General features: G+C 37.5%; 2 protein-coding genes across 24 annotated transcripts in view; one reads left to right on the top strand and one right to left on the bottom strand.

Annotated features, from left to right (window-relative positions):
• LOC100535993 (leukemia inhibitory factor receptor) overlaps positions 1-27,153 on the bottom strand; it is a 56,117-nt gene that overhangs the window by 19,581 nt on the left and 9,383 nt on the right. For 3 of the 16 annotated variants that reach the window (XM_068221529.2, XM_073951482.1, XM_073951481.1), the window contains exons 1-6: positions 13,492-14,182; positions 13,343-13,378; positions 12,922-12,972; positions 10,699-10,810; positions 4,082-4,245; positions 3,742-3,884 (exon numbers count right to left, since the gene is read on the bottom strand). In XM_068221529.2, coding sequence (XP_068077630.1) covers positions 3,742-3,884; positions 4,082-4,245; positions 10,699-10,810; positions 12,922-12,972; positions 13,343-13,378; positions 13,492-13,558 — 573 coding nt within the window. In that variant the 5' untranslated portion in view covers positions 13,559-14,182. Of the gene's footprint in view, positions 1-3,741; positions 3,885-4,081; positions 4,246-10,698; positions 10,811-12,921; positions 12,973-13,342; positions 13,379-13,491; positions 14,183-16,180; positions 16,211-16,303; positions 16,372-20,995; positions 21,222-27,153 lie in introns of those variants that run through there. The other 13 variants (XM_073951490.1, XM_073951489.1, XM_073951491.1 and 10 more) reach the window with 11 other exon arrangements.
• mast4 (microtubule associated serine/threonine kinase family member 4) overlaps positions 21,257-27,153 on the top strand; it is a 175,906-nt gene continuing 170,009 nt past the window's right edge. For all 8 annotated transcript variants that reach the window (XM_073951462.1, XM_009301828.5, XM_001922561.8 and 5 more), the window contains exon 1: positions 21,257-21,729. In XM_073951462.1, the coding sequence (XP_073807563.1) occupies positions 21,472-21,729 (258 nt within the window). In that variant the 5' untranslated portion in view covers positions 21,257-21,471. The remainder of the gene's footprint in view (positions 21,730-27,153) is intronic.

Below are 27,153 nucleotides of genomic sequence, written 5' to 3'. Positions count from 1 at the left end.
TTAACCCTTCTTATTTCACACTGTGGTGGCTCACCACACCACAACTCTGTTCTATACCAAAGCTTTCCATGTTAACAGCTGACTTGCACTGTCATTACTTCTAGTGTGTTTCACCACACCATCAAATGCCACAGAGCACTGTAAAAACCACAGTTGAGCTGTGCTACTAATATGTATAAATATTTTCTATGCACAAAATACATACAGTAACTTACATGTGATTCCAGTGAGAGACTAAGTAATAATTACACTGCATGCTATTATCTGTAAGGTCTGTGGTGTAGAGTCTTTTGGGAGTCCAATCAAGACCTGAGTCATAAGACATGCTAAAATGTTATTGTTCGCATTTGAAACTAAAACTGAACTGTCACTAAACTGTATCAGTATATCAAAGTCCCTTTAAGGCAAGTCATTACACTCAGTGACCATCTTTGAAACGCAGGCTCTCAGGCAGTATGCTCAGGCATTCTGTCTAAATGGAAACATAAAATTCTCCAAACTTGTTTGCCAAGCTTAAGATTACATTGCATATTAGGAATCACCAATACAATTAAACAACAACTGTGTCTTTAGTTTAATTTCGAAACATTTAAATCACAACAAAATCTGTAGAAACTCAAGGCTGGTCCAAGCCCCTTATCTGGAGATTTGACAGTCTAAAGCAATAACTGATTGGCTCCTGTACTAGAAGGTGTTATATTTTGTATGCCATGGGCAGGTGGGAATTATGCAAATGTCTTACTTTGTTTAGTCATAGATTGTAAGCAGGCAAAAATGTTTTAAAAGTATCGATAAGGTGATTCAGAGCAGACTTTCTTTGCGAGACAGTATATTTAATAATTTATTTATTACCAAACTTTGTAGACTGTTTACATTTATTAATGAATAAATCAATATATTATTAGTTCATTTAACCACAGGAGTTTACAACACAAAGCATGATAATCTTTTGTGGTCAAAAAATATAATTTTCTAACTGATCATTTGACTAAGACCCTTATTACCGGCTAGTAGGAGGTGAATTTCACAGCAAGTGAACTCATCCCTTTCATGAATTTATCAATGGTTTATACAGTAGCTTTTAAAAAATTCTCAAAAAGTTTTTTTTTTTTTTTCCCAAACCCCTGTTGCTTTGATTTAAAAAGCTATTAATTATTTGAACCGCGCTAACGACGATTACTGTAGTGTTTGATTCTTTTCCATTTAAAAAACGTCTAAATTGATAAATACTCTAATAGTTTAATAATTTGCCTAAAATCCATTTTTATCTGAAGAAATAAAATCTGCTGATGTTACACTTACTCCATTTAACGATCTAGGACAGGGGTCACCAAACTTGTTCCTGGAGGGCCAGTGTCCTGCAGATTTTAGCTCCAACCCTAATCAAATGCACCTGATCAAGCTAATCAAGGTCTTACTAGGTATACTTGAAACACCCTGGCAGGTGTGTTGAGGCAAGTTGGAGCTAAACCCTGAAGGGACACCGGCCCTCCAGGACTGTAATTGGTGACCCCTGATCTAGGGTCAAAGTCTAAAGCACATGGCACAAAAGCATTAAGGGCATGTCCGAATCCACTTTTGCTTTTTTAAGGATAGAAAAGTACGGTTTGCATCAAGGCGCATAGACTAACAGGGTTGTGGATATTCTCAATGAGTTGTAGGTGTGTTTAGAGAAAAAAAAACATACATAAAACAAATCACAGTCTCATCTCTTATTCTTTTTAAGACTCAGTTGTATCGCGCCATGGTGCATTTGTTATTTACATGGCGGACTTTGCACGAGGAAAAACTGAATGGAAAAACAGAATGCTTCATTAGCGAGAAAACAGTTAAACAGACCATCTGCAGTGAGAGGATAAAGAACAAGCCTCCTCCATTTGGCCTCTTTACTTTTTCTTTACTTTACTTCTATTCTTTACTCCTTTACTTTCGTAGATAAGGAAACAGTGTTGTACACACCCCACATAAGCGTTTGTAAGCATTTGAATGCTACACTTTAGACCAGCTTTTAGTTGGTAAATGGTGCTGCATCAAATTAGGGTTTCACTGGTCTAAAAAAAGCAACAGATCTCACAAAACACGCCTTGTGCCTTATTGTGCACCCGCCACAATAAGGTGCAAGGCATGTTTTGTGAAATCTGTTGCTATTTTTAGACCAGTGAAAATGATAGGGCCCATTGTATGTCCTATATACAGTTGATGCCAGAATTATTAGACCCGGTTTATTTTTCCCCAATTCCTGTTTGACAAAGAGGTTTTTTCAACACATTTCTCAGCATAACTCAATTCTAATAACCATGATGACAGTAAATAATATTTTACAAGATATTTTTAAGACAATTCTATACAGCATAAAGTGACATTTTAAGGCTTAACTTAGTTAATTAGGTTAAGTAGGCAGGTAAAGGTAGTTGGGCAATTTATTGTATAATGGTGGTTTGTTCTGGAGACAATCGAAGAAATATAGCTTAAAAGGGCTAATTATTTTGGACTTTAAAAATTTTTAAAAACTTCCTTTATTCTAATTGAAATAAAACAAATCAGACTTTCTCCAGAAGAAAAAAAAAATATATTATCAGACATACCATGAAAATTTCCTTGCTCTTTTAACCATCGTGTGGAAAATATACTTTACATTACCTGATACATACACTTTACCTTACACTTTACATTCCTGAAACTTGCCTACAGCACTTATTCATTGTTGCTCTTATAGTTGTGTAAATTGCTTCCTTGTCCTCATTTGTAAGTCTCTTTGGAAAAAAAGCGTCTGCTAAATGACTAAATGTAAATATTTAAAAAGAAAAACAAAAAAAATCAAAGGGGGCTTTATTATTCTGACTTCAACTGTACTGTGTTGCCTTGATAGATAAGCTGTAGCTGATTTTACGAAGATTGAAATACTTTGTTTCTTTACTTTGATTGTTTACTTATAATGTATATTGTAAACTTTAATATAAAGTGCTACTTCAGGTCTTTCTGTAACTAACTAAAAAGTTCTAAGCTGCTTATATTGTAAGGTATGTCAAGGCACATAATGTACTTCATTCATTTGGTTTAGTCTTTTTATTCATTAGGGGTTGCCACAGCAGAATGTACCACCAGCTTATCCATCATATGCTTTACACAGCGGATGCCCATTCAGCTGCCACCCAGTACTAGGAAAAACCCATACACTCTCACATGTAAACACACACTACAGCCAATTTATTTATTCAATTTACTTGCCATATGTCTTTGGACTGGTGAGGGAAACCGGAGCAAACCTGGGGAGAACATGCAAACTCCACACAGAAATGCCAACTGGCCCAACCTGGACTCAAACTAGCGACCTTCTTGCTTTCAAGCGAAAATGCTAACCACCGAGTCGCCCCCATACTGTACTTATGGATTTAAATTACAAACATCTACTGTACAAACATACAAACATCTACTGTATAAAGGAGACCCCTAGCCATTAACCACAAACCCACACCACACCATAGTATACAAGGCTTTCTCAAGCCTGCACTCACCTACACTAATCCTCAATTAAACGTTATTGCAAGATCTTAAGCAGAATTTGGAACAAAAAAGTCTGTGTTTTTTAAATATCTGACATACTTATACCATTTAGTGTGTGTTAGCTAAAATACTGTTGGTATGATTCGATTGCATAGGTATCAATCATAATTATTGGTGGACATAAAGACTGAGACAAATGAATTTAGAGATTCTCTGAAACTGCTGGACTTTACTGACCTTCTTCCAATTTGTAGAGTTGAATTCTCTGTACTTTACATGGAAGTTTTCAATGTAATTGCTTTCATCTCCCCAATTAACCATAAGAGTTATGTGGCCTGACCGTCTTTTAAAAGTGACATTTGAATGAGGACCACATTGTGCTGTAATAAAAGAAAAAACACATTAAATAGATTCTTCATTTTTTTTCTGGTTACAGATTTTGCAAGCAGCTTTGAATAATATTAGGATTCCTAGCAATTCCAAAGTATTTTGACATATTTGCATATTTTACAGAAATCACTATATTTTTTAAATAGTTAAAACATGAATACATCAAAAAAAGTTAACAATAACACACTCATCTGTGATGGTATTCCACTGAAATTTTTGTAGATGCAGCTTAGATTTTCCCTCTTTCCAATCACGTGAGCTGTGATGTTATACTTCATACTGAAAGAAAATTCATTGGAAGTCCAGGTTGCATTTTTCTGGTGTGGGAATCCACAACTGCATTTGGTTCTACTGTACATATGAAAAATGATTTACATATGGAAGATTTAATACATGTTTAAAGAGATTGTTAAAAAGAAAATTAAACACAATAGATGAATATTGAAAAGCAGCTGCAACTGACTTTGATAGTCATTAATATTTTTTGTTCCTAATATGGATGTCAAAGGGTGATGGTTTCCAACATTCTTTAGAATATCTTGTTTTGTCTTCAGTGTTAGAAAAAAAATTGTAAAAGTTTAGAAGAACCACAAGAGTTTGAGTAAATGGTGAGAAAATTGTTTATTTTGGGAAAATTGTCTATTTGATATACAGTTGAAGTCAGAATTATTAGCCCCCCTTAAAAAAAAAAAAAAAAAAAAATTATATATATATATATATATATATATATATATATATATATATATATATATATATATATATATATATATATATATATATACATACATATATATTCATTCATTTTCTTGTCGGCTTAGTCCCATTAATAATCTAGGGGTCACCACAGCGGAATGAACCACCAACTTATCCAGCAAGTTTTTATACAACATGCCCTTCCAGCCGCAACTCAAATCTGGAAAACATCCACACACATATTCACACACACACTATGGACAATTTAGCCTACCCAATTCACCTGTACCGCATGTCTTTGGACTGTGGGGCAAATCGGAGCACCCGGAGGAAACCCACAAGAATGCAGGGAGAACATGTAAACTCCTCACATAAACGCCAACTGAGCCGAGGCGCGAACCAGCGACCCAGCAAACTACTTCACCAATGCTTCGCCTACTATATATTAGAGCTGCTAAAATTAGCTTGTTAACGCATGTGATTAATTTTAAATATTTAACGTGTAAAAAAAATAATAATGTAAATAACGCAGTTACAGTTTTTTTAATTTCCCGTAGTGTCCGACGTGTGTTTAGGGACATGCATAGAGGCAACCTAGGCGGGTGCCTTGGGCAGCAGAATAGTGAGTGAACCCCTCGTCTCCACTTTCATCAGCTACATCGACACTCTCCCGCACGGTCCTCGCTTTCATCAGCAAAAATGTCACTTTCTTTTTCATTTTCGGCTTGAAGGCGGCGTGATTGCTGTTTGCCTAGTGTGCCAGTTCAGCTTTCCCCGGCCCTAGGGCTGTAACGATACACGATATGAAATCGAAATCGTGACACTCAGATCTACGATCCTGTGTCGCGTGTGATAAGGTGACACCCTTATCACACACATCGCGACACACCCCGTGACTACCTTTCCAATAACGTCACGCGTGCCTGCAAAAGTTGAGCTAGTTGTAGAAGAACATGAGGAAACACTTTTTTTTCGCTTGACATTACGAGCACTGCTTCGTTTAAGCCGTTGCAATATGCGTTTAGCCGGGAGAGCTCGCACAGAGCTCTTAGTAATGGACCGTCTGAATGTGTCAGGAATATCAAAAACAAAACCAACTTAACCCCGCTTGACAACAGACAACGGCAGAAACATTGCCAATGCTGTCAAAGCGGCTGGATTTTCACCGCATATACGATGCTTTGCTCACACTGTTAATGTGGCTACGCAGAGAGGGATGGGCATTCCCCAGATGCCCCGACTCCTCTGCAGAGTAAGGAAAGTTGTCACGTTTTGTGAACGAGGGCGAGATCCCAAGAGGGTATGAGAGGGGGACGGGGTGGATTAATCACCTCTGAGGAACCGGATGATGAGGTTATGCTTTCCCACGGTGCTGCCAGCTACCGCGTCATGATAAGCGGAGATGGCAGCCACGTAAACCTTGCGAGTGGAGGGCGACAGTCTGCTCTCCAACTTCTCTTGAAGGAAAGAGAGCACAACACTGATCTGGCAATTTCGGGGGTCTTCTCTGCAAAAGACGCACCCTTCAGTGAATAGACTACACTTCAGGGCGTAGGCGCATCTCGTGGAGGGGGCTCTAGCCTGAGTGATGGTATTAACCACTGCACTCGGTAGGTTACCTAAGTCTTTCTCGCATCTAAGGACCACACGTGGAGGTTCCAAAGATCGGGGCGAGGGCGCTAGATGGTGCCCTGTCCCTGAGAGAGTAGGTCCTTTCTCAAGGGGATCCGCCAGGGGAGGACCGTCGCGAGGAGGGAGAGGTCCAGTTGGGCCAGAGGGGCACAACTAGCAGAACCTGTTCCTCGTCCTCCCTGACCTTGCACAGTAACTGCGTGAGCCGGCTCACTGGATGAAACGCATATTTGCGCATGCCCCGAGGCCAGCTGTGGGCCAGTGCATCCGTGCCGAGAGAGCCCTCGCTCAGGGAAAAGAACAACTGGCAATGAGCGTTCTCGGGGGAAGCAAACAGATCGATCTGGGCCTCCCCGAATCGCGCCCATATCAGCGGAATAGACTCGGGGTGGAGTCTCTATTCTCCGAAGCATACCTGCTGCTGTGAGAGCACATCGGCTGCACGGTTGAGCATGCCTGGAACATGAATGGTGCATAGCGATTTCAGCCGCGGGTGACTCCAGAGTCTCTTTTCTCGGTTGACCTGAAGCCCCAACAGGTGGAGGTGCCGGAGCACCTTGTCTCTGTGCATAATCGATTGCTCCCGCGAGTGGGCTAAAATCAGCCAGTCGTCGAGATGATTGAGTATGCGGATGCCCACGAGCTGAAGGGATGCTAAGGCACCCTTTGCAAGTTTGGTGAAGACCCGCGGAGACAGAGAGAGCCCGAAGGGGAGGACCTTGTATTGCCATGCTCGACCTTCGAACGCAAACCGCAGAAACTGACGGTGGCGTGGAAGAATGGAGACATGGAAGTACACGTCCTTCAGGTCTATAGCTGCAAACCAATCCAGAGGATGAACTCATTGGAGGATGCGCCTCTGCGTGAGCATTCTGAATGATAGCTTGTGCAGACAGCGGTTCAAAACTCGCAGATCTACAGTAGGATTGGCCGTGACCCACCGCTCTTTTTGAGTACGATGAAGTACGGGCTGTAAAACCCCCTCTCCATCTTGGCTGGAGGGACCGGCTCGATTGCACCCTTCACCAGGAGGGCAGCAATCTCCTCTTGCAAGACAGGGGCGGACAGGGGGCTGTGAACTACACTGGGCGTGAACTTGGGAGGCCGTTTCGCGAACTGGATTGCATAACCGAGTCTGATGAGCGTATGAGCCACCGCGAAGGGCTGGCCCGCGCTAACCAGGCAGGTAGAGCACTCACTAATGGACTCATCGCTACAATCGCTGACGTACCAGCGGTGGGGCAGCGCAGAGTGGGTGTGCTGAACCGGGAAGCGCGAGGGTCCTGCGGAAGAGCTGGAGGAGAGCGATTCGCTCTGGCTCCGCATCCTAACTCCGGAGAGGTGGCTCGAGGGTTGGGGGAAAGGAGACCGTCCCCCCAGCGCTCGTGAGCCACTGGCGAAGCACACAGAGCCTGCGAGCTGGGAAGCAGAGCGTCCCGGACTGGCAGGGTTCGTGCTGTCACATCCGGGGAAGCGAAAAAGTGCTCTTTCATTGATATTTTCGTGGCACTGAAAAGTACTGTTGGAATAGGGGCCCCTGCCCTCCAGCGGGGAAAGAGCAAATTTCCTCTTCTCCGGATGGCCTGTCTCAGGGACGCTTCACGGTCCGTTTACCGGACTTAACGGCGCCTTGGGCAGCGGGGGCTGCTTGCTTCCGAGGTGCTCAACGCAGGCAGGGGCGGGGCAGCACTCTTTGGCGGGTGCCCTCAGCGAGGAGCAGCGGAGGTGGATGGCTCGGCGGGTGGAGCGGGCTTATGGTCCCGCCAATAGATGACATTGCCCATCGCATCTGGCTGCGGTTTTATTTTCGCCTTGAATTCCTGGGTGAACTCACTGATGGTGTCGCCGAACAGGCCAGCCTGGGATATGGGGAAGTTAAGAAAGTGAACTTTGTCGACTTTGTGCATATCAGCCAGGTTTAGCCAGATGTGGCGTTCCTGGACCACTAATGTGAACATCGTCCTCCCCAGCGCACACGCGGCGGACTTAATAGTCCGAAGAGCATAGTCGGTTGCGGTGCGCAGCTCGTGTAACAAGCCTGGGTTAGACCCACCCTCGTGCAGCTTGGCCAGTGAATTCGCTTGGTAGCGCTGGTAGGTGGCCATCGCGAGCAAGGCGGAAGCAGCCTGGCCCGCAGCCTTGTAAGCTCTAGCTCCGAGGGAGGCAGATAACCTACAGGCTTTGGACGGGAGACGGGGCGGACCCCGCCAAGTAGAGGCGCCACGCGGACAAAGATTGACCGCGATAGCGCGGGATCGCCTCATACCCCCTGGCTGCTCCACCGTCAAGGGTGGTGAGGGCGGAGGGACACGCAGTACGGGCAGAGAAAGGTGCCCTCCAAGACTGCGTGAGCCTACTGTACACCTCCGGGAAGAAGGGGACGAGAGGCTTTGAGGGCTTCACCCTCTGATCCTCTACAAAGCACCCATCTAGTCGGTCCGGCCGCGGATCTGGGGGATGAACCATCTCCAACCCCAGAGCGCCTGGAGGAGGCGGGAGGTTTGCGAGGCCGTGGGCGGCGGATTATCTCCCGCTGAGACTCTTAGATCTGCCCGAGTGCCCGCTGCAGAGCAGGGGACAGCTGGGGTGATTCGCCCTTTTACAAGAGCTAGCCGCGATCTTAGCTGCACAACGGTCATGGCATCGCAGTGACAACATGGACCATCCGCGAGCACCAAATTAACATGTTGGACCCCCAAACATGTAACGCAGTGATTGTGCCCCTCATACGGAGACAGGAAACCCCCGCATCAAGAAACGCACAGTCGGAGCGCCATCCTGAAAAGGACGTGCTGCACGACTGTGTTGCTCTTTTAGGAAAATAAGCAACTTTATATGCACCGCTTTGGAGGGTCGGAGAACGCCAGGCAAGGGGAACTTCAAAATCAATTTAAGAGTTCACACTTAGCCGATGATTGAAAACAAGGCATGTTTTGCATGCTGTCCCAGGAGAGAGCCCTGAGCTCAGAAAATCCTTGAGCCCGGAGCTCCCGCCCATTTCAATGTCAGCCTGTTCCTTGATTATAGGGGTTGCTGAGGCATTATGGACTGTTCCAGCATATTTTTGTGCGGGAATGCCAGTACTAAAATGCTCAAACACTTTTAAAAAAATGGTTTATTCAATTTACTTATAATGCATTTCTTTGGACTGTGTGAGGAAACCGGAGTACCCGAGGGAAACCCATGTGAGCATGGGGAGAACATGTAAACTCCACACATAAATACTGAGCTGCCATGCCGCCCAATTCTGGATTAACCAAGGAAAGAGGGGGAGGAGTAGGGATGAATGGGGGCAAAAATAATTCTGGTTATTTATTAGGTGTTTGGATTCGTCTGATTGATTAATCATGCGATAGCTAATGTGGGACCAGCCATGGTCAATTATAAGCACATGATCCTCTCAAAAATTATTTTATAAATAAACTTCATAAAGTAGAAACAATGTGAAGTGAAGACAAAAACTATGTGATAATATACTTGAAAACATATTCTGTCGTGTCAGCTGTCAACAATAAAAAAGACTGCTCATTACCTAACTCATAACACCATACCATATAAACATCTTCAGGTGGGACTAAAGAAAAATGTAATGCTAGGACTGGAATGGAACTTGGGAAGTCATAGAAGGATATCATAGATAGTAAAAACGTAAACATACAGTAGGACAACAAAAGAATAGGAAGTCCACAATTCAGCCTATCCCTAAAACAATCAAACATTTAAGCAAACAAAAAAACAAATATTCATTCATTTATTTTCCTTCAGCTTAGTCCCTTTATTCATCAGCGCTCGACATAGTAATATGAACCGCCAAACTTATCCAGCACATGTTTTACACAGCAGATACCCTTCTAGCTGCAACCCAGTACTGGGAATCATCCAAACACACTCTTCAAAAACACATAGATTACAGCCATTTAAGTTTATTCAATTCACCTATACGGCATGTTTTTGCACTGTGGGGAAAACTGAAGCACCTGGAGGAAACAAACACCAACACAGGGAAAACATACACACTCCACACAGACCAACTGGCCAAGCCAGGACTCGAACCAGTAACCTTTTAGTTGTGAGGCAACAGTACTAACCACTGAGCAACTGTGTCACAAACAAACCAATAAAATAAAAAAATAAAAATAGAGAAGACTTACATGCAACAAGATTAATGTGCTATTTGCGAAAAAGAGAGGTAAATGTTTGACATTTTTCTGTTTTTGTACCTTAATTTTGTAGTTTTTTTTTTTTTTTCAAAATTACATTAAAAATGTGGAAAGAAATCTGACATTAATTTACTTGAATTCATTTATTATTTTTCTGAAACACACAATTCTAAAATGTGACGATTTAGATTGTTAGTTTTAAAACAGAGAAGTTGTAAATTTGGTCCAAATAATTATAATCAATTAATCAGGAGCTAAAATGTTTGAAGACCGTCCTAAGATACAATCAAAGAAAAGTTGAAATTGTTTGCAAACTTACACTTGAGAGTAGAATTTGTAAGAGGTTGAAATGTTGTCTGCTTGCTTCCATTCACAAATGGACATAGGTTGAGCTTTTTTATACTTTATGAAGCATCTCAAATCATGGACACCTGTGAAATAAAAAATATCCACTGATTACATAAAAAAACACATATGGCTTTCCATAAATTGAAACAAACAATAAGACTAAGGAAAAAAAATTAAAGGTGTAAAACAATGTAATTAAAAAGTAATTTTCTATATTCACTCACTTTTCTTCAGCTTATTATCTTCATAAATATAAATTAAATTATATTATAAATTAAAACTTCTTATAAACCATTTAGTGTGAGGAACTTTCTTCTGCCACAAATTCAAACCTGAAGCAGACTATATTAACTGCTAAACAAAAGTCTGAATTGCTAATTCAAAAACACATTATATAGAGTTTGTCTTAGGGAAATCAGGAACCAGGAACAGAAACACCATGAATAAAACTGATACATTTTCAGAATGCCATCTTATTCTCCACCAACATTACCCTATAAAAGCCAAAGCAAAGCAAACACTAAATTGCTGTATTACAAGCACTCTGGAATACTTGCTTCTGATTGGCCAATCTCAACATTCCATAGTAAGTTATTCCAAGATAAACCATAACAGATTAAACAAAAAACACTCATTTGAGTATTAATAATCATCTTGACCATTGGTGAATATATGTAGACTCCTCCTGTGTAGATTCTTATGCATCTCATCCAAATGCCTTTTCTTTCATTGTGATTTGATATTCAGTTGTAGATGGTAAAATATCCAAATTCATTCAGTGTAGTGATATGAAACTGTATACAGTATGGTCAAAACCTGCCTGGGATATTAGCCATGCTGTTCAGTGACAGTAACTGCACACCTTAAAATGTTCATCAACCAATCAGAATCAAGCATTCAACAGCCCTCCAAAATAAGGATGATCATTATACTGTGTCTGTTGCCATCCGATGGTGGAACAATGTAATATGAACTATCAATCGTTATAAACATGAATTATTTAGATATACAACAATAAAATATGTTAAGCATTTACTCTCAGAAATAAAGCTTTGTGAGCTGTCACTGGGATGGTACATTTTTAAAAGGTACACATTTGTTCTTAAAGGGTCCATATTGGTACCTCAGAAGTATACTGTATACCTAAAAATTTTTAAAGGAACACTTTTGTACTTTTTAGGTACTAATTATAGTCTTGAGGTATTAATATGGACCTTTTAGGTAAAAATTTGTATCTTTTAAAAAGGTACCACATCAGTGACAGCTCACGTACCTTTATTTCTGAGAGAGAGACTAATAGAATTTCTAACTTTATTTATAAAGTTATACAACTTTTATTTAGCCTATTTGCCCTGAAAAAACAAACAAACATTCAAACAAACAAACATAAGCTTATGACTAAATTTTGTATTCAGTATATCCAAAAACAAAGTATCATTTACATTTAACCAATTTAGACATACAGACTCCTGAATGACTGTCCATTCATCCATTCAACCACAGGTTGATCCCGTGGAAGGTGAGCAATGAATAAAAGGACAATATATGTGGGTTAAAACGGAAACTTATTTATGTTTATTTTATGTTACATAGAAAAGGCTATTTGAGATAATAAGATGTTGTTTATTTCTATCGTTAATTTTTTGTCAGGGCAATTTATTTCCACTTTGTAAATAACGTCTCTTGCCCTACCCAACAAGACCAAAGAATAAATAAGTATAAAGCGTGAGTGCAGACCCTTTTAAAAATAAATCTTTTTTTTTATTTCTCAGGGAATATAACTGATATATTTAGGTGCATTTAAGCACAACAATTTTAGTGAACATTATATTCATTAAAATAAGGGTTTAGTCACCTAACATCTTTAGGAATAGAAAGATAATACATGTAAATTCAAACAAATTATTCCAAAAACTTGTCCAAAACTGCGTTCGACTAAATGTTATATTTTTATGTTTCCTTTGATTTTTCCTGTTTATTAAAATTTATTTTCCTCCAACATGTTAATTTGGGTGTACTAATTTTCAGAATCTGATCTTATTTATTTATTTATTGTTAGATTCCAGTTTTGGCTTTGGTGCTGAGTATAATATAAATGCACAAATATATTATTGCAAAAGAAAATATCAGCAAGGGGTCTACTCATTTATGCTGAGCATAGCAAACACAATTCATAGAAATAGCTGTTTCCTACCTTCTGTGTTACATTGATCTTTCTCTGACAATGTTTTGCAGCAAGAAGATTCTGTAAAAACATAAAACATACAGCTTACAAAATAAAGATGTTAGGAGTTTTTCGTATATCTTCGTCCACCAGCTAAATGTAGTAAGCTGCACAAATTAATCTTCTGTGCTCCAGAATAAAAATGTTTCAAAGAGTTTTAAACAAAAAATCTGTACAAAGATCTTTTGTTTCAAAGCTCTCATGTTGTGGCTGTCTGACCCAGAAAGCCTGTCAGAATCTTAAACATTACTTTGTTTTAATAGTTTGATTTATTATTTACTATTTTAAATGCGATATTTACCAGTTGAAATGTCACACAAAAGAGCTTCAATATTATCTCAAACCACACACATATACACAGAGCACAAACATGTATGCCCATCGTACTGACCTGCTGATGCTTCAGTTGTACAGACAGATATGAAACCTGAAATATATATTTATAAAACAAATTTAATTTCAGCAAAAATGTAAATGAACTACAATACTGTGACAGATTCGATGTAAATACTTTCTTGAAAATACATCTAATGTACGTACCTAGAGTGAAGTAAAATGCAGCTGAACACTTGCGCATTGTCGCCTCCTCTGACAGGCGGGTACACATGCAGCCAGCAGCTAACGGAAGAGTGTGGGTTATTCCCTTCCCAATAGAAAAAAAAAAAACCAAAAGAACTACAGTCTAAAAATACTATCTTATAGGCTGTCTCAGAGTCTATTGAACTGCCTACCAAGACAGCATACATTTAGATATGCACAGCATTTTTGGCCATTATAAGCACCAAGCAAAACATTTAGCTGCTTCTGTGCGGGTGGAAATGTGCTATATTTTTTGTTACATTTCAGTAAATTGACAATTCTGCCATCATTTACTCACTCCTGACTAGTTCTAAAACAGTTTATGTTTTTTTTTTTTGAACAAAAAGAAGATATTTTGAAGAATGTTTGCAACCTACAACTATTGGTAGCATTTCTATCTTCTACTGGATGTCACTAATTCGTTTGTGTTCATACATGATGACACAAAAGAAGATATGGTAGAAAGTCATATAAAAAATTAAAAAAAGTTTTTTGTGTGTGTAAAAAATAATTTTTACTTTTTTCAAATGCTTTTTTATAAAATCATCCTACTCACAAAATGTCTTCACGATATGGCTAGATGCAAGACAAAGATCACCATATAGTTGAATCTTAATTCTCAAAGGTCTAGAAACTAGAAGTTTCACTTCTGTAAACTCAGAATAGAAGTTTTAACATATAAGTAAACTTTGTAGAGGCTAGTGACCTGACACCTAAAATAACTTATGGTTTAAGAAGCTTTTCTTTAATTTTCTCACTAAACATTAGATTTCCGTTAATAATGATTTTACAGCATTTTTTTTATAACACACTATTGACTTTATTGTAGTTTATGTTTTATATCTATTGTTTTCATGTGTGTGTGTGTGTGTGTGTGTGTGTGTGTGTGTGTGTGTGTGCTGTCAGGCGTGGATCTGTGTTGTTTTCTATGTCTATTTGGATATGCTTTATGAAACAAAACAGTTCTTTTTAAGTGATTCAGATGATGCCGCTCTGTCATTAACATGTTTCCAAATCTTTTGTAACTTCTTTTCAAATACTTTCTATCATTAAACAACTAATAGAATTAAATTTCAAGTTTGATATGTGATATCTGTTGGCACTGTTAAATTACATAATAAGACGTGTTGTGGAAACTTGTCTTTTTTAAGGGAGCAGGCAGTTTTCTTAGATTACTCTAAAGCCTTTGAGACTTTTGTGAAATGAGTGAACGGTTTCATTTGACAGATTTCAGAAAACCAGAAATGAACTGTCTAAAGAGTTCACTTCTTTGAATATCTACAGCTTTCAAGGAAACATATTTTGAGCTTTGGTGTGTGTGTGTGTGTGTGTGTGTGTGTGTGTGTGTGTGTGTGTGTGTGTGTGTGTGTGATGAAAAACACTTCATGTTGAATAAAATATAAATGAATTGGTTCTGAAAGGGAAAAGAGATTATTGTATTAATAAATAAATATGCACTCTAAAAAATGCTATGTTGTTACAGCCCAAATTTGTCTAAATATGGACAAACTCAATAATTTAGTTAAAAATTCAACTTAAAAAACAACTTAAATGTAAATTAAGACATATTTCAAGCTTAGATTATCAAAGGCCATCAACAAATCCAGTATTATTTAGTATTCAATCTAAACAATAACGATACTAGAATTTTATCTATATAAAATATACGGCTACTTGAAATAGTGTAGAGAATGCAATAAGGAGTGCTGTGAGATGTCAAACATCACTCTTTCTACACAAACACAAACACACACACACACACACACACACACACAGGAAGAGACGTATTCACACTTCAGAGACTTCAACGTTAGGAGGCCCAGTGTAGGAAACACATTGCCATATATAACACAAGGCTAGCCTGCTAGCTCTTAACAAGATCTACAGTACACATTTCATTTATCAACCCACAACAGACAAACAGGAAAAGGTAATCCTTGACATCTATATTGATTGCCAATCTACTAAGAGTCTCTGTATACTACAGTAGTTGGCATTCTCAGCGTCTACCAAGCAGCAATGTTATTTATGAACAGGGAAGACGTCTCAAAAGCTTCCACTTTACATTTCAGTCAAGAGTTTTACCCAGCTCGCTGCTAACATAGAACATGCTTCTGTGACAGCACGAACAACGCTAACCACATGGTGATCAGTGGCTTTGATAAAATTTGAAGAAACCAAGAACATCCTTTCAATTTGTTTACATAGTGCAGCTCATTCTGAGAAATGAATGTGACAAATAACGAAATTTTACATTTCCTTGCACAATCCAAAGTTGTTCCGACGTCTTGGTTAAGCATCAAAATGTGAGTCAGCCATTTGTTTTTCTGTTGACATTAAAGTAGATGTTTTGAAGAAAGCTAGACACTTGTAATTATTGACTTTTCCCACTTTGGAAGGCAATCGCTTTTTAGCTTTCTTTTAAAACATCTAATTTAGTGTTCAACAAAATAATGAAACTAATTTCTGACCACTCGTGAGTTTACTGTGAGTAAATAGGTTATATTTTCATTTTTTTTGTGTGAGCTATCCCTCAGTCAAAGGGATGTTCACAGGAAATTGGTCATACATTTAGAGTGATGTACAGCACAGTTTTAAAATCCCCCACCTATATGTGTATCAATACTTTACCACTCATCACTTTGATCACCTGACGAATGAAAGACGATGGTTTTGATCCCTGATATAGATAAGAAAGTGTGAGTTGTTTTGCTCTTTATGAGTGAGTCTGTTTGGCTAATTCCGTGACATTTTTTTCAGACAGAATCAACACCTTTTCAGAATGATACAATGATGGTGAGATGATAACTGTAGTGAGAAGATTTCTGTGTTATGTAACCTCTGACAGAAAAGGAAGAAAAGTCAAACATTAGTCCAAAACAACAAAACTCTCATTTCCCTGATATGCTTTTTTTCAGCAATAGACTCTAGTCTGCCTATTTAAATACACTGTTAAAAATTGTCCTGTTAAAAAACAGTAAAATACTGGCAGCTGCAGTTGCCAGCAGTGTACTGTTATTTTACAGTATGTTGCTGTAAAAATACATGGACTACATTGATTTACACAATACTCAAGTGAACTCATTTTGCTCACTGAAAGCAACTGCCTCAACTTGGTCAACTGCTGAATGAGTTTATGAAGTATTGTGCTATATATGCTTAGAAGCATACTTATAATGATAACTTATTTTAGTTAATTAGAAAAGTTTGGTTTAACTCTAATGTCTTATTTTTCACAACAGCACACATACATGTAAATCTGGAGTCACCAGAGAGATTCTGACTGCATCAGCAACTAAACAGCCGCTATCTTTAAATAGAGAAACATGCAGAATAACATCAGCAGTTCATTGTTCATCTTTAACTCATACACTGGCTCTACTCTCCTCCACAACGGTGACAGACAGAACAAATTAGCTTCAGGTTTTACAGTAAAATACTGTTTTTTCCTTGATTTAACAGTAATCTACTGGCAGCTGTGGTTGCCAGCAATATACTGTTTTTTAACAGTCTACTTCCATAGTTTAAATTAACAGTATATTACTGTTAAAATACATTTTTACACTGTGTTTTTACCTCTCACACCTTTAACCCTTTAAACCCCAGAGCATATACTTCAGTTTTAATTGAAGTGTCCACACTACTGAGTGTTCAAGAAACATGGAGCAAAGCTGAAGTAAATTCATTAATTAACTGACTAATTAAATGATAATTGAGGATTAACAATGAACAAATGAAGAAATACTGAAGGGAAAAAACAAGAACAGAACATATAAAACTTTAGTCACAGCTTTATAATGAAATAACCTGAAGAACAACAAATGATTTAATCATTTAAATGATCAGCGGATGATTAAACAACTCTACAAACATCATCACCAGCTACACTTATTACTTAATACATGTATTTTTGTATAACATCTACTAAAGTTCTTCTTGAGAAAAAGTTAAAGTTTTACGTCACCATCATGGAGAACAGAGTTTGCTTTAGTTGGGCTCTTAGCCCTGTCATTTTTAACATTTATATATCGTGGCTGCTGCAATTGTTAAGAACTTTGTTTGAAAAGCTCCTTTGTTGTGGCAAGCCAGCCAAAAACCTAAATAAGATCTGGTGATGTTCATGTTGCTATTAAATGGTAGAGTCTGTTCTCATTTCGTATAATAAAATTTACTGCTCCTATTCAATGTTAAATCCATTGTTGTACATTATATGTATATATATGGCAATGATTTCTGGAAGTTTTTAAGAATATCTTGGACAATAACACTGCTCTATGGTGTAAATTGCACTCAAAGAGACATCAATAATCACCATATGAACCTCAATAATGGTGACAACTAATTTAACAAAATTAACTGTTTAACTTACAAACAGGCAACTGAAAGTCTAAACATAAACAACAGCAGAATCAAACACAAATAAAGAAAACCGTTAGACCATTATACAACATTTATTTATACCGCAATGCATGCTGGGATAGTTGTACAGTGCCACTCCCAGCATGCATTGCAGCATGAAACATTTAAGATGTTACCATTGTTGAGATACAAGGTCAGATTCATGAGGTCTGAGTGTGTATTTGTCATAACTAAACTGTTTTTGTATGTTATTTCCTAACTGTTAAGTAATTACAGAGGTATCGTTTCTGTTTCCACTTCTCATTAATTAAATTAATACCTGCAACTAGCATAAAATCTATTGAATGAAGCCCTTCTTCCAGATTTATACCAAAACATTTATCAGAACTAATTTCAGATAAATAGATTTCTCTATTTATTGACTTCCCAACTTTATTGCTATAGTACAAACGTTTTGTAAACTCTGTATTCAAGCAGTTGGAAAGTCTTCTTAAATGAGTTCAAGGGTGAAGAGCCCAACTAAATCAGCCCCTCACTCCACTACGGTGACACAAAAAACACCTTAATTTCTGTTGGATCTCAATGAGAATAGTATGGAAGTCAAATCAGTCAGTAATAAGTGTGTCTGCTGTTGTTTGTGGAGTTGTTTAATGATCCTCTGCTGAGACTGAAGCTGTTTTATTTTATTTGATTTTATTTAATGCTGTAACTTAAGTCACTGTTTGTATTTCTTGTTTATTTTCTTCAGTAATTGTAATTATTAACAGCAGGTGTTCATCAGTGTCTGAATTCACTCATTAGTGTTCATTAAAACTGTCAGGTGAACTATATTAGTTAACTAGTGTATGAAATAGTGAACAAGGACACAAAGTGTGATTTCAAACACAGATTTCAAAACATCGAATCTGAACTCTGTTAGCTCACAGTTTTCTGCAGTTGGTTACTTTTTCGAAAACAAAAATGTTACCCAGAAAGCACTGTTTTTAACAGAATATTACTGTTTTAGTGAAAAAACATTATTTTACCGTAGAATCTGATCGTTTTTTAACAGCAATTTTTTACAGTGTAATGTCCAATTAACAGACTTTGCAACATATAAACGTTGCATAAACTTTAATTAAAGTTTAGAATTTCTTCAAATGTTGTTTAAATGAAACTCTATGCACCCAGGCTAAATATAGCAATTCTACATAGACAAGAACACCAACACACATGCAAATATGTAATGATTTCAGAGGGCAAAACATAACAATTATATCTGTTTGATTTGCACAAGATAGAGTTTTTGAAAGTTTTTGTTTGTTAAATCTCCAGCCAGAAGGAAGTAGTTTAAATTTAGTACACAATGAATGGGTGTAATCAGAAAGGACTAACTGGCCTTTCTTAGTCACCTTATATTTTCAGAAGTTTATGCTCAGCCCCCACTGTCTGTACATTTTAATTATACTGTTCAATACAAATATTAGAAAACAATATAAACAAGTATGAAACATATTTTCACAACAGCAACTTCCACATGAAAAGTTTCCTTAAAAGAAAAGAAAACTTAGCTTTTGGTTTGTCTCCAACAACAACATGTGAGAAAATGAAAGTGTCTGCTTTCTGAATTGACTACAAATGTGCACTCAGACTGCTTCAGACAACATCTAAATCATAGGTTAAATAATTTATTGATAAACCCCTACCCCCTTACAAAAACCTCAAACCTGAAATAAAATACACAAAATATATAATTTTAATTGGACTCCACTTGATTTTTAAAGTTTGACTGTACACCAGAGATTTCTATTCAGATTTCTAGAGCATTTGATAAAATTGTGCTTAACTCTATAGAACAGATATTGATTTAGCTTTGTATATACTTTGCAATAGAACGTCAAAAACCCTTTAGATCAAATTATTGTAAATGAGCGCCATCTAGTGTGTAAAGTATGTCAGCTAACTATTAAACTGACTAAATAGCTCACAGTACATAGATTTTACATCCTTTGAACTTAATGTGCACAATGTTGGCAGATTTATTTGATGTATGTTTTTTATGTAATACCTCATTTTACTTTTTTTTTAATGTTTAAAAAGATTTTGCAATATTTTCATATTTTATTTGTGAATCCAAATAACTTAATGTGTATTGTGCATGCTATTGATGTTAAACGCGTATGTGGGGGTTTCATTTGCCCTCCTATAATAGACTTGTTTTTTCAGTGCTGTGGAGATCTATAATCTGAGATGTTTTTGAGGTTTGCTATTGAGATTTTACAACAGCAATCAACTGCAGGGCACAAGCTATTTATAAACCACATACCAAAATATGGTGTAATGTGTAATACACACAGAAAATCTACGACATGCAATGTTTGCAAAACTTGAAAAAAACCTTGCAAAAAGCAATTACATATAAAGAGAATTATTACTATAACTCATTTATAATCACTGATCTATTTTATCTTTGCCATGATGACATTAAATAATATTTGACTAGATTATTCTTAAGATTATACAGCTTCAATGAAATTTAAAGGCTTAACTAGGTTTATTAGGTTATCTAGACAGGATAGGGTAATTAGGCAAGTCATTGTATAAGGATGGTTTGTTCTATCGAAAAAAAAAAAATATATATATATATAGCTTAAAGGGGCAAATAATTGTTTCCTTAAAATGGCTTTTAAAAAACTAAAAACTCTTTTTATTCTAGCGGATAACATCTACAAAAATTAATTTTATTTATATTTAATCAAATTTTTGTATGAATTATTTTAGTTATAAATTATTAATATAGTTTTTTTATATTATTTTAACCCCAGGTTATTTATTTGTTTGCTTATTTGCCTTGTTTTTTTATTTTTCTATAAGTGTTTTTTATCTAGGCCTGTAATGTGTGTTTTAATGTATAGGTTATTAATAATTGTAAATATAAAAACTGTAAGTCAAATATCATTCATTCATTTTCCTGTCGGCTGAGACCCTTTATTAATCCGGGGTCGCCACAGCGGAATTAACCGCCAACTTATCCCGCACGTTTTTACGCAGCAGACGCCCTTCCAGCCGCAACCCATCTCTGGGAAACATCCACACACACTCATACACTATGGAAAATTTAGCTTACCCAATTCACCTGTACATGTCTTTGGTCTGTAAGGGAAACCAGAGCACCCGGAGTAAACTCATGCGACTTCATGGTCAGTCATTTTAATTTCTCTACACTCGTCGGTGTCTAATGAAATGTTTGGAGCATATGTTTGGACATGCTTTGCTTTCTGAGGTCTCAAGGGTTAAGAGTGCGCCGTTGAAATCTTGTCCAGCGCGCTCTTTTCTCATTGGCCGATAGGCGGAGTTTGGATGTCCAATGAGAGCAGGTTTATAAGTTAAAGACACTGCAGCGATGCGTTGAGCAGGACGCGCTTTAGTGCTGCGCTACAAACTTCACTTTAAATGCCTGTATGTTATGACGTAAACATTAAAGTCAGTTGTAATCACAGCGGTACAGTGAGGCGAGATCTTTCCGGCGCTCAGCTGGAGCTCAGATCAGCTGTCCTTCAGCATGTGATTAGTTTTAGACAATTAACTTGATGTTTCAGGGCAATGGAGAGTGAGCAGTCAAAAACATTTGGAGGCGGCGGAGAAGATTCATCAGGCTCCGACACGCTGTCAGAAGGCGAGACGCGAGCAGACCACTATGAGTCCGAATTACGCTTTGAGGAATTTACTCACTCCTCAGATTTTGTAGGTCTTGACGAAAAAATGAAAGGAACTGATTCTGATGAATGCAGCGCCGAGATAAAAGCGATAAATCAGGGTGGTCACGATGAAGGAGAAAATGACGGGGACGAGGACGAAATGGTAAAGTATCTTTTGATTATAATATCACTAAACACTACAGAGGGATTCAGTTGCTGTATGTTTGATCTTCACTGTGACTGCAGGTGTGTTGTTTGAGCTATTGTTATTATTCACACGCTGAATTATGATTGGTGCTCTATTCACCTGTTTTAACATAACTGTTTGACAAATATACAAAGATAAATACACATGCATGACTGACAGATAGTCATATCAGAGTTTACTTATTAGACCTTTTATCTAAATAACGTTATCTGTTTATTTAATTAGATGTGGATTTACAACTCTGAAGTTATCCAAGAGTTTATGAGTTAAAAATGAGCAAACTGACACTTTATTGCTTGATTATTTACACCAGGCTATCCAATGCGAAGATGGTTTGATTTATAGAATTAATTTCGTGGTTGCATGAATCAATCTAATATCATGCATACCCTTAAAATCAACATCAACACAAACTAGTTTACTATCTGGTTTTATTGTGAATGATGAACTGTAAATTATTTTGGTATAGATATAAGAATGGTAGTTATACAATATTAAAAATTGATTTGCAGCTGGATAGACGTTCTTGGCTTGCTATCCATCCATTGATTTTTCATAGAGGTAAAGTTGGCTTTATATTTGTACTTTCAGATTTCTCCTTAAAAAAATATAATTTAATTCGAGTGTTCTTTACAAATTCTAAAGGGGGAAATCATATTAGCAGCCAATAGCGATCAAAGTACAACATTGATCACAGTCAGTTTAATAGTGCTAATGTTGTTTTGAAGTCATACTTGCATGCAATTTCAGCCTGAATATTCAAAGTACAATATAAGCACTGTGTCACATGTTGTCACTGTTCAAAAATTAACAAATGTGCAAATATAAAAACAACTTTACCTCTTTTCACAACCAATTCTGTAACCTCCTTTCTTGTTGTTTATCTTTTTTCATGCTGAAATATTCCCCAAAGTGGGTTGTGAATTTAATGTTAAGCTTATATTGTTTGTGTCTGCAATATTGCACATCTCATTGACACTTTAGGGGAGTTTCTAACATTTGGCTTTTTCCCTCAGCTGTCATTCGTAGGTCCATGTGTGATGTTTTTCTTTTGCTGATTAATTTGTTTTCAGTTTCATTCAGTTGAACATGTAGTATTTGGTTTGCAAATAGCATAAAAGATCCCTTTGCCTGTTTCAAATAATAGATTCTTAAATTAAAATAGAGATTCTGTGACCTTTGTTTGCCTAGTCTGACTTGAAAAGTAGGTTAGCTTTTGTCATGTACTTCTAGACTGGTTTGTCCAGCGTTTCTAATATGCTAATCTTTTTCACCGGGAGTGACATCTAATTGGCTTGCCTGAGGATTACTTGGCTTTGTCACACCAATGAGATACCCGAGATGGTTGTCATTCACAAAGCCATGTCATCACATGTTTACTTACCGTCAGGTCAGGTAGTAAGGATGAGTCATTTGAGAAACACAGACTGATCAACCTTTTTGCCAGTGTTATTAGTGTTAAAGTGCTGAAGAATGACTTCTGAAAAACAGTGCAGCTTATCTTCCCACACTTCTGTTTACATGAAGAGATTCCAACTGCTGCATATTTATACAACCTTCTTCTTGTGAGAAAACATTAGAGCCTGATCTGCATATACTAATGTGGTAGCCAGCAGCACTTCGTGCATCGAAGTAGATGGGTTAAGCATAATTTGTTTTTGCAAAGTAGAATTATATATATATTTGGTAAAGGATACTGCAAGCCATAGTTTTATATATTCGCTGATTAATCAAACAAAAAACATGGTGCAGTAGGTGATCGTCTTAAGGAATTTTTTTGTTGTGCTGGTTGAAAGTCTCTTCATATTCCAATAGTAATGAATAAAGTAAATGATTATATTGTATTTTTTCGTATTTCCATATTCTGGGTAAGGCAAAAGACTAAAAAATGTTCATCCAATTAAAATTGGTCAGGCTGACAGCTCCGATAAATTCGATAAGTGGCCCAAACTGTCTGTCAACAAATATAGATCTGCACAGCTATTCATGCTGATCTGCCATTTGCACGTGCACGCACGTTCATGTGCACGAGAGAAAGAGAGTGACTGGTAAAAACAAAATGCTCAATCCAAACTTTAAAATCCTGAATCAATTTTGGAGTTGCTTTTGTACGCTGGAGGAAAGACGACACCATGGCTGAAGTATTTCTTTTAGACAGGAAATGTTATGTTTTAAAACTCTTTTAGTCATGCGAAGCTTATGCAAAAATTAAAAAAAGAAATGCTATATAAATAGTATAAAGGGACTTATGTAGATTTTGTTGTTTTGCGAATGGGTTATATGCACGGAAGTGTTGTTCAACCACTGAAATCCTCCGGCGAAAGATTGTGGCTATTTTTAATTGTATTTAACAACAAAACATAAGTAAATAGTGCTATTCCGCCTAGCCTGCTTTACTGAGGTGAAGTTGCTTTTATATTTACATTGGTTCAGTTTTAAACAATGACAACCTGTAACATGGTCCCTATATTGTTTATCGTGCTACTCTGAATAGTCTGTCTGAAATAGCATGCAAGTATGGCTTAGATATAAGTGTAATTCCTGCACCCCACTGGCCAAGCACTAAGCATACAGTAGCCGCTATAGGACAAAGTGCATGAGAGAGTGTGAGGTAGTGAGACCAGTAATCCTCGCATACATGAAATATCGCATATTATGACAAATTTTGCTTGCTGCACATTGTACACAACTGAAAATGTGTGTACAAAAAAAAAAACAAAAAAACAATGGGAACATTGGGAATTGTAGTATTATAAAGTACTATAAAGTGTTTTAACTAATGACATGATCTAGTGAGTTGTCTGTTATCATCTTTAAGGTGCATGTTCATGTTTCAGGAGGCGTGGCTTTGGATGGTAGGGGAGGGACTGTGTTTGAAAGATATTATGCTAACCAGCTAGTATTTTGGCAGATCACCTACTGGACCTTTAAGTCAGTTCTAACAAAAACATTGAACTTTAACATTTCATGTAAAGTGCTTGGAGTAACATTTAGAGCATAGGTCTCAAACTTAATTCCCGCAGGGCCGTAGCTCTGCACAGTTTTGCTCCAACCCTATTTAAACACAACTGATGCAACTTGTCAAGGTCATCCAACTAAGGCTGCATTTACACTGCATGGTTCAATTGACCCAATTCGTTTTTTTTGTTTTGTTTTTTTTCTCCCATGTGGCACACATCATATATGGCCCATGTAGGTGTACAGATTCAGGCCTTGTTCATGTGTGGAGATTTATCCAATATAAATCGCGTCTGTGTGTAAGTGTTTCCCAGTGATGGGTTGCAGCTAGATAGGAATCCACTGCTTAAAATATATGCTGGATAAGTTGGTGGTTTATTTCGCTCTGGTGATCCCTGATTAATAAAGGGACTAAACTCAAATCGTATCTCGTGTCTGCAGTGCAAGGAGGTAGATAAGGTTTTCACCTGTCAAAGTGAGTCGCACTTCATTAAAATTGTAGTGAATGATGTCAAGTCTGACACCTTTATTTTAGAACAGACTTCAGCACAGTCCCAAACCTTAAATCTCATACACGAGCACTAAAAAAGCTTTTATATTGTCATGTAGCACAAGTATCTAAGCATGTTAACAAGAGAGCGAGCACAACATCTGCCATGTAAACAATATAACATGATATAAAACTATTGCCTACATTGCCCACGCTAATACTGGTTCAAAAAAGCCTCAAATAGAAGTATATTGACAAATGAGAACTTTTCTGGCATAAACTACATTAAAACAAACTTGTCAAAACAAAAATGAAAAAACAAACAAAAAACAGAAAACACCCCCCACCCCCGCAAACCGTAATGGAGAAAAGAGCGCTCTTTTATTATCAGCTGTCAGCACCCGCTCTTATTTTTTATATTTTATTTTTCCTTGCTCATTACGCCTTTTGCCTTGTGCCGTGTAAATGCAGACAGTCAGTTACAAGCGGTCACTTTTAAAAGATAATGTAAGCAGGTCATCAAAAAAATCTGATATAGTCACAAAATCGGAATCAACCAATAAGATTTGCACTGTAAATGCAGCCTAATTAAGGTGTTCAAGACTAGACGCTAGTAATTTTGAACACCTTGATTAGTTGAATTAGCTGTGTTTGATTAGGATTGGAGCTAAACTGTGCAGTGCTGCGGTTTTCCTGGAATTGAGTTTGAGACCTATAATTTAGAGTTTCATTATTAGAACCATTATGTGCATATTGTACACTCCCATGGCACCATCACCACTTGCTGTGATGAAAACAAGGTTTCCATAAAAAACAATAACAACAGTCATCTATTTGGTCCTAAAAATATATTCAAGCACAAATAGCAGATGCATGCCTACATTTACATGCAGCATGTTTTTCTTTTTAACTTTTTTCCTTTTTCTTTTTGTTGTTTTCAGTGTTGGACTAATTCCATTAAAAGGGTAATTAGTTGTAGTTACTAGTTACTTCTAACAAATAGTAACTAAGTTAGTCACTGAATTGCATGATTATAAAAGTAATTAATTACAAGGGAAAGTAACTATTGCGTTACTTTAAAAAAAATCGAATTAATACCTTTGGCTTAATCCCTTTATTAATCAGAGGTCACCACAGCCGAATGAACCGCCAACTTATCCAGCATATGTTTCAACCCAATACCTAGAAACATCCATAGACACTCATTCATGCACATACACTACGGCCAATTTAGTTTATACTTGCATTTCTTTGCACTTGGGGAAACCGGAGTGAAGGAAACCCACGTAAACATAATGAAAACATGCAAACTCCACAAAGAAATTCTTGCTGTGAGGCGATCATGCATCCTGATGTGTCACCTTGTTGCCCCAAATTCAACATATTATTATAAATATTATCATTACTTTAGTTGCACAATAACACACAATAGATGGTATAGAACTAAGGGAAATGTAGTGCTTATGTTTCCAGTTTGCAGAAGCTACTTTTAAACTTGTTGGATTTGCCATTGTTTTAACTCCTGGAGGTTGGTGTCTGTGACTGTGTGTGAGCAGGTGAACGCCTGCACTACTCCGCCTCTGATTGGCAAATGATGGAAATGTACTCTATCTAAGCAAATCATCACATTCTCAGTTACACCACGTTCAAAGACACACTAGTCATTATCACTGGTTGTTTACGTGTCCTGCTTCAGTCCCAAACACACACACACACACACACACACACACACACACACACACACACACACACACACACACACACACACACACACACCACAGGTAAAGAGAGATCCTATGTCTGAGAGAGATGCTGCTCTGTATATTAATGCACATTTTATTATCATTAACGGCAATGGGGTTGTATCGGGGGAAACATTATCTCATTTGATTACTCGTTACTGAAAAAAACATCATCATTAGAAAGAAACT

The sequence above is a fragment of the Danio rerio genome, chromosome 5, assembly GCF_049306965.1.
Source record: "Danio rerio strain Tuebingen ecotype United States chromosome 5, GRCz12tu, whole genome shotgun sequence".
In the NCBI taxonomy this organism is placed as follows: Eukaryota; Metazoa; Chordata; class Actinopteri; order Cypriniformes; family Danionidae; genus Danio; species Danio rerio.
The sequence above is the reverse complement of the archived record's forward strand: the minus strand, read 5'-3'. Positions and strand labels throughout refer to the sequence as shown.